Consider the following 7,208-nt stretch of genomic DNA (forward strand, 5'->3'; position numbering starts at 1 on the left):
ATTTTAATTTATTTTAGATATATTTTTAGCATTTTCTAGGTTTCATTTTCTTCATTTTATATAATTTTTATTCACCCTCATTCCTTTCTTGGTTGTAGTAATCCATGAATGTGGTCTTTGACATTTTGTCTTACAAGGTGAGCTTGAAATATTAATTTGTTTACGTTTTTTCAGCTCTATAATATGATCCTTATATAAAGTTGATTTTTTCGTACGATCTGTAAGTTTTTGAGGATATTCAAGTGTGCTTCTAGTTACTGTAGTACTTTGAAATTTTGAAGAATAAATTAGATCTGTATGTATATTTTTTGTATCAGCATCTCTATCTGAATTAAGAGGCTGTGTGTTTGATGTAGATATTTCATTCAATGCGTTAGTTATAGGCCACTTGTTAAGTATTTCTAAAGTCGTATCCCATGTTTTAGGGCGATTGCAATTGTTCAAACAAATATTGGATTTACTCTTCGCAGTCGTTGAACTCAGCTGTGGGTGCTCTGTCAACATAATATTTTTTGGTGTTATTTTTCTATACTTCGTTGAAGTGACATTTTTCTTTGGAGTAGAATGTGGAAGATCTTTTACGCTCTTGGTACTATTTGTTGTTGGAAATGTATACGAATTGTTTAAGTTTGTATTCGTAAATGTTGTCTGCAATATAGATTCCGTTTTATGTTTGTAAGGTATTGCTTTATCTGAATTACTAACAGATATATAATAAGGTATTGTTTCTATGTTTTCTGTTGTAGTTTCCCATGTTCTTGGTCTATTACAACAGAATAGCTCAAAAGCATTTACAATCTTACTTTCATTCTTCTTAATAAGTACAGGTTTTGTAATTGTATGTGCACTTATAGTATAATTAGACTTCCCATAAGCCGACGAAGTATATCTCTGTGTGACGTTAGTAAATTGTTCAGTACTTTTAGCATTATCTTCCTTAGAAGAATCAGTAGTATAAGTCTTATGATCAGGTTTGGTTTCATTACAAGTACTATCAGTCATATTTGTAACAGTTTTGTTTAATATTTGTGTCTCATTTTTAATACCATCATTGTACGTTGTTGTTTTTGGTAACTCCTTCGAGGTGAAAGTAGACGATCGCATGTAACTAGCACAGAACAGTATGTATGTTTCCTGATATCCTGAAAATATAATCTTTTTCCAATAAGATAATACAACATATCCAATAATCATTTCGGATAAAAAGCAATAAGCAAAGTAAGGAGAAAATTACTGAAAACAAATGTGGAGTAAAACTAGTTTAGATTTTTAAAATCTTTATTTGATACTATTTCAAGTAACAATTGATGAACTAGCATGTAAAATCTTGCACACCGGTCGTACATTGGCTGTTAACTTTTGTCATGTACTCTGAAAGAGAATAAAACATATTTAAGACTAAATATCTATAAATTCTTATACCTAATCTAGTTTTACTCCCTTATAGATAGTAAATAAACTTAAATATTAACCTTAATTCGAATAGTTCTTTGTTCATTGGCACTGCTAGAGATTCTAGAACATGCACTATAATTTCAAGGAAGTACCTACCTAAAAATATAATCATTCACAGACCGCAGCTGTTTCAATAGGTATACAAAATTTTATTTAGGGTTAAATAACCTCTTGTCTGTCCATGTAATGCTTATCTTCTAATCAATTCAACTATATCACATCATCGTACAGCGAAAGCTATATCAAGTCTGGGGTCTATATTTTGTGTAATGTTGATATGATTTTTATTTTGAAGTGAAACTTCTTTAGGCGTAGAGTAAAATTTCAACGTCGCGTCATGGAGTAAGACGACGATTTTAGTATCTTTGAATCTTGCTAAAGAAGTTTCACTTTTGACACGTGTGCTCGGCACACATGCTCTTTTATTATTTTATTTATTACTTTTTTGCATGTTACTGAATCACATACGTGTTCCATAGTCGCAGTTATATTCATACATGTCACATTGGTCCAGGAAGCTGCGGCGAGTGCAGCCATCCTGAGATGTTGCGCAGACCATTCTACTGTCGTGGAGACATGTAGACGCCATGTTGCAGTAGTTGACGGGCTATTGAATTGAATATTTGAATATTTTATAATTTCTTTTATCATCAACACTTAACCTTGATAGAAGTTTTGCTTTTACAATAAACATAGGGGTATCGTGTTAGTTACCGATTTACATAAAAGATTTCTTACTAAATTCTTAATGATGCAAATACAACTGAACAAATTGCTGCAAACGTGAGGACATAAAAAACTATTTCTTTGCGTTTGAAAATTTCAAAAGACTTTTAGACTGAATAGTTATAACGTGTTTGAAACAATACGTTCTGCAGATAATAGGTACCTGACAATGTAACGACATTGTAAAAATTTCAATGTATGTATACCTATGCTAAACATTGGGCTTACAGTCATAGTTCATTAGCCATGGTGTTTAAACAGCTGTGCAATCATATTTAAATAAGTAGCATTCATTAATTACATGGATACATTTCATATCTGCTAAAAATGCATTTCATTCTATATGAAAATAGATCTACAATAACGTAACAATTTATTCACATGACATACAGATTCTGAGTATGATTACTATAACAGTTTCTACTACAGTCTACAGGTACCTATTCACTCAAAGAATATCTATTTCATCAAAATTTAAACTGATTGAAAATAGAATGCACTAACAAGGATCAGCTGTTGTCAGCCATTTATCATGCCTTTGGGTACACTGATCAGCTGTAAACAATTTAGATACCAGATTGAAAAAAACGACTTAATAGGGTAAAAGACTAAAAAATGACAATGACTGAATGGAAGCGAAACGGTTTCGCGTTACCTATTAGGTTTTGGGCAAATACTGCTGATGATTATTCAATCGTTCCTTAACTTCAGTTTCGTGTCTAAAATGAGTAAAGAGTGTAGTTAGTGTGATGAAATAATTCAATCAGAAACTTTTTATAGGAGTACCTAAACATGCAATAGCGTAATGTTTTCAGTGTTTATTCTTTATTTAGTCAATCCTAAAGTGTCGGAATGGATTTTAATGGAAAAAAATGCGTTTTACGAAAAAAGGGGTTCTATTTATTTAATAATAATAAAGAAACTCTTTTTTATGAATTTGTATTTTTATGAAGGCTCAATAAAATAGAAATATAATAAAACATATATGGGTGATTATACAAAAATGGGGTAACTCGATGTCATCAGCCAATTTAAACAAAGTCTTATTATATTTTATTCAAATAACAATCTAATTTAAAACAATGAAGCGTCCTTTATTTGGTCACTCAATTTCACTTCTTTATTTAAAATACAAATGAATAAAAATAATAAATTAATACCTCAAATGTCAGTACTTTGGCATGTCACAACTCCGAAAACCAACAATCAAGTGACTATCGTTTAAACATTATCATCGATTTAAGAAAACTTACTAATTCACTACAATCTTTGATGTACATAGTATTATATACTACAACTTTCATAACGCAATGTTTTCCATTTTATTTAAAAAATAAAATTAAACTTTGTCATCGTTTTCACTAGTCAGTCCGTTGTGTGTTTTTTAAATTCGAAATTCTCGCTAAATATCACCAAGTCGAGGTCAAATCCCTGTCTAAGTATTAATGTTGGTAATGAAGTTACTTGTGCACCGCATATTTTGACGGCCGTCATAACTGTACCAGCGCTAGGGTTGTGTTTGTCCTCTAAAATCTTGCTGCGCCAGTCAACATTTCAGTCCTATGGCGAGTCGTTATTTTATTGTTAATCCGATTTTTATTTTCATTTATAAATGGTTAACTATGATTTGTAAAAATATAGTTTGTTGATATTAGAAATTAGGCAAAAAAACCTAATTTGTGATTATAACCTCATATTAAGTCCCTTTTCATCAATCCGCTGGCATCAGTCCTTTGTCAGATATCGCGCCAAAGGACTGACGGGGCCCCATAGTACTGATGACTCTATCATTTTTGAGAACTTTTATCTTGATTGCTATTGGTATAAGCATTTCTATATTATATTTCAGTTAAAAACAACATGCGCCACGCTAAAAGAAACTGAATTTGACTAGGGAAGAAACATTTAAAAAAGAGTAGCAAAGAAAAGAGCTATTGAAACAAACTACTAATAATTTTATTAAAAAGATCTTATTTTCTTTTAATTATTGATTTTGATGCTTTCAGGGCATAGCTTTTTATATTTATCAGATAAATACGTATACGTATAATACTGTGAAGTAAAATTACCTCAAAATAACATAAAAGTTAATTAATATACTTAATAACATTATAAAAATGTCAAGGGGCTCTTATGAAAACTCAGATGAGACTTTCATTCGAGCCTTTGGTTTTTAATTTTATAATAATTAGTACTTTTAACATAAATATTGGTAGATTTTTAGGGCTCCGAACCTCAAAAGGAAAAAACAGAACCCTTATAGGATCACTTTGTTGTCCGTTTGTCTGTTAAGACGTTTTTTTGGAACGCGTGGAGGTATCAATCTGAAATTTATATTGGATACTCAAGATTAAGAACCCTTGGGGCTGTAAAAAAATCAAACTTATAACGCAACGCAATCAAAAGATACCTACATCCGTTAATACTGCAAATTTCCACAAAATTCAATATTCGCAAGGGAATAAAAAAACACACAGGATGCTTGCCGTGTATACAGTCTACTATAGTTTACTTCTACTCGGTAAATAGCAACGTCTTATAACACAGATAAAGGAAAAATTGCTAAAAGTGTAAATTTTAAGTTACAAACATAATAAACAATAGGTTTGTTAGGAGTCCAACTCGCACTTGGCCGTTTTTTTTGTTTCTATTGTTTGTGAATTACTTAAAATATCAAGTAAAACTAATTCAAAGTAGTAAAAGTTAAGTAAGAGAGTAAGAATATTCACGTTGCGTTAAATTTCAGAAGGCTGTTTTGAAAATTGAGACATTGTTTTTCCCAGTATCACATATTATTAATTATCATTTTTAAACATGTTAAGTACGTAAAAGACATGTGCCATTATTAAAACTGAGAGATTTGTAGTAATTTTCATTGAATTTCTTTAAGAATATTACAAGTTATAGTTTTTTATCAGTACCATGTTAGCCTCGTCAGTCCCCTGGAGGCCAAATCCAGAAAATTTAAAATATCTCACAATCTATTTAAAAAAGTGGCTGGCCCGATTTGGAACAATATATTCATTAGATTAGCTATCATATACACCCTAATTTGTAACAATCTGATATAAAAAATATAGTAAACAAAATATCCTCAAAAGTTACCCCATTTTTGTATAATGACCCATATATATATATATATATATATATAATATATATATATATATATATTTAAGTAGGTATGTATTTGGTAGTTGTTGCTGTAGTCAACTTTAGTTAAGGAAGAGCGGGTCCTTCTGGCATAGGTTTTCTTCTAAACTTACTAGAAGGTCCTATCAATTAAGTCTGTAATCAAATAATTTTAAAAGTATTTGATTCTTTTTTAATTCATCAACTAGGTATTATTAATATTTAGTATCTAAATGTGTAGAAGAAACAAAGAGTTATATTATTATACGTAGAAAATAGAAATTCAGTTTGATAATTTCAAACCAAGTTAATTATGACGGAATTTTATAAACATTTCTAAAACAACTGAGTCCACACATAATTTGTAAGCACAGCTTGTTAAAAGAAATAATATAAGAAGAATTTCAGTCATTAGAACGCAACAGTTTTCTATAAATTTTCATACATAATAACTCACAAAATAATGTAATTACATACGTAAGATAAATGTTGATCGGACCAGTGCAATAGTAGCGCTGAAAATAAACAATATTTTTTTTATTATTTATTGCTTTGATACTTACTATCGCCTCAATAGCCAAGACTGCCACAGATTCGTAAATCGTAGTATGCCACTAGTTGTGATGGAAATTTTAAGAATTTTATATTGTAAGATAAAAAACGTATTTAATATTATTTATCCAGTCACAAGCCAAAGCATTATACTGTAGATAATATAATTACTTACCAAATATCAAAATGTGAAACATTTCTATTTGTTATAAGTCATTTCTACGTTATGTTTAAAAACAATTCTAGAATTGTTTATGTTTTATGACTTGAAAATAATAAAAGTGTCGAAATCGGCTGATGGAAATAAATTTTTCGAATGTACAATTGTTATTGAAACGTCCTAAAACCATAATAAGGGAATAATAATGAAAAAGGTATGGTTCGATTAATAATTTAGATCTTCTTGAAGATTATTAATTAAAATTATTAAATTATACCCATTAATATACTTTACTCTTTCTCTTAGGATATAAGAAAAGAAAACCTATATAGAAAAGGTACAAAGGTATACACCAAATACACGTACCCATAAGTAATGTTTATCTTTTACGCAAGCGCGGATCCAGGGGGGGGTCACGGGGTCATGACCCTGGGCTAGGTCCACGACCTAAGTGGACCACTAATTTAATATAAACTTTTTTAAATTAACAAATGAATACTGTTCAATATAATGTTTTTATTGAATTTTGAGACATAAAAGTAATATAGAACAATGAAATCAATTACAAACGGTAACGGAAGAGAATATAACAAAAATTATAGAAAAAGTTTATTAGGGTCGACCTGTGGTCGTAATTTAAGGACAAATAACAGGTTTTTTGATTAAAAAAAAAACCATAACTGCGGACTAAAGTGTAATGGTAAAGTTGTTTGTAATTATTTTTTTTCTACAACTTTTGCTGTTACACTTTTCACACAAAACCTCAAATATCGAAATATCCCAGTTCGTGGATAAGACATAAAATAACAATTTTTTTTTCAAATGAACACTATAAAATACAGTCAAATTACAACAAAAAATCGGCCAAGTGCGCGTCGGACTCGCGCACCGAGGACTCCGAGCAAACATATTTTTTCATTATGTTGTATCTTACAATTTTGTTTGTAATTTGTTTGTTGTGTGTTGTTTGTTGATTTTTTTCTTTATCTGTGCTTGTAAGTGCTTAAGTCGTTGCTTTTACCAAATTTCAAGACTGTGTTCACGGGAAGTACCTTGTAGGTTTTGATTGATGATTCCCTTGCAAGTAATTGCGAATTACAGAATATGCGGCTCTAATTGCTTTTTCTTCAGATTGCGTTGACATAGAATTTGAATTAAATAAAAGATTTAAGTTATTATCTAAGAC

At 30.1% G+C, this 7,208-nt stretch overlaps 1 protein-coding gene across 1 annotated transcript; it reads right to left on the reverse strand.

Annotated features, from left to right (window-relative positions):
• Positions 1-51: 51 nt before the first annotated feature.
• LOC149899688 (uncharacterized) lies at positions 52-5,812 on the reverse strand. Its single transcript, XM_090114037.1, has 3 exons — positions 5,788-5,812; positions 1,924-2,062; positions 52-1,142 (listed from the first exon to the last, which is right to left on the reverse strand). Exons 2-3 carry the CDS (start codon positions 2,042-2,044, stop codon positions 52-54), a joined length of 1,212 nt encoding a protein of 403 aa, XP_089970163.1. The 5' UTR covers positions 2,045-2,062; positions 5,788-5,812.
• Positions 5,813-7,208: the final 1,396 nt, after the last annotated feature.

The sequence above is a fragment of the Colias eurytheme genome, chromosome 20 (genome assembly GCF_061535395.1).
Source record: "Colias eurytheme isolate Ceu_HAF_F1 chromosome 20, ilColEury1 Martin Lab GWU primary, whole genome shotgun sequence".
Lineage (NCBI taxonomy): Eukaryota > Metazoa > Arthropoda > Insecta > Lepidoptera > Pieridae > Colias > Colias eurytheme.

Bases quoted from the DNA above. Each gene is read 5' to 3' on its own strand.
- LOC149899688 (XM_090114037.1), bottom strand. From the start codon at position 2,044: ATGGCGTCTACATGTCTCCACGACAGTAGAATGGTCTGCGCAACATCT. The intron at 1,143-1,923 runs GTATGTGATTCA...TTATATTTTCAG, and splicing joins TAACTGCGACTATGGAACAC to GATATCAGGAAACATACATA.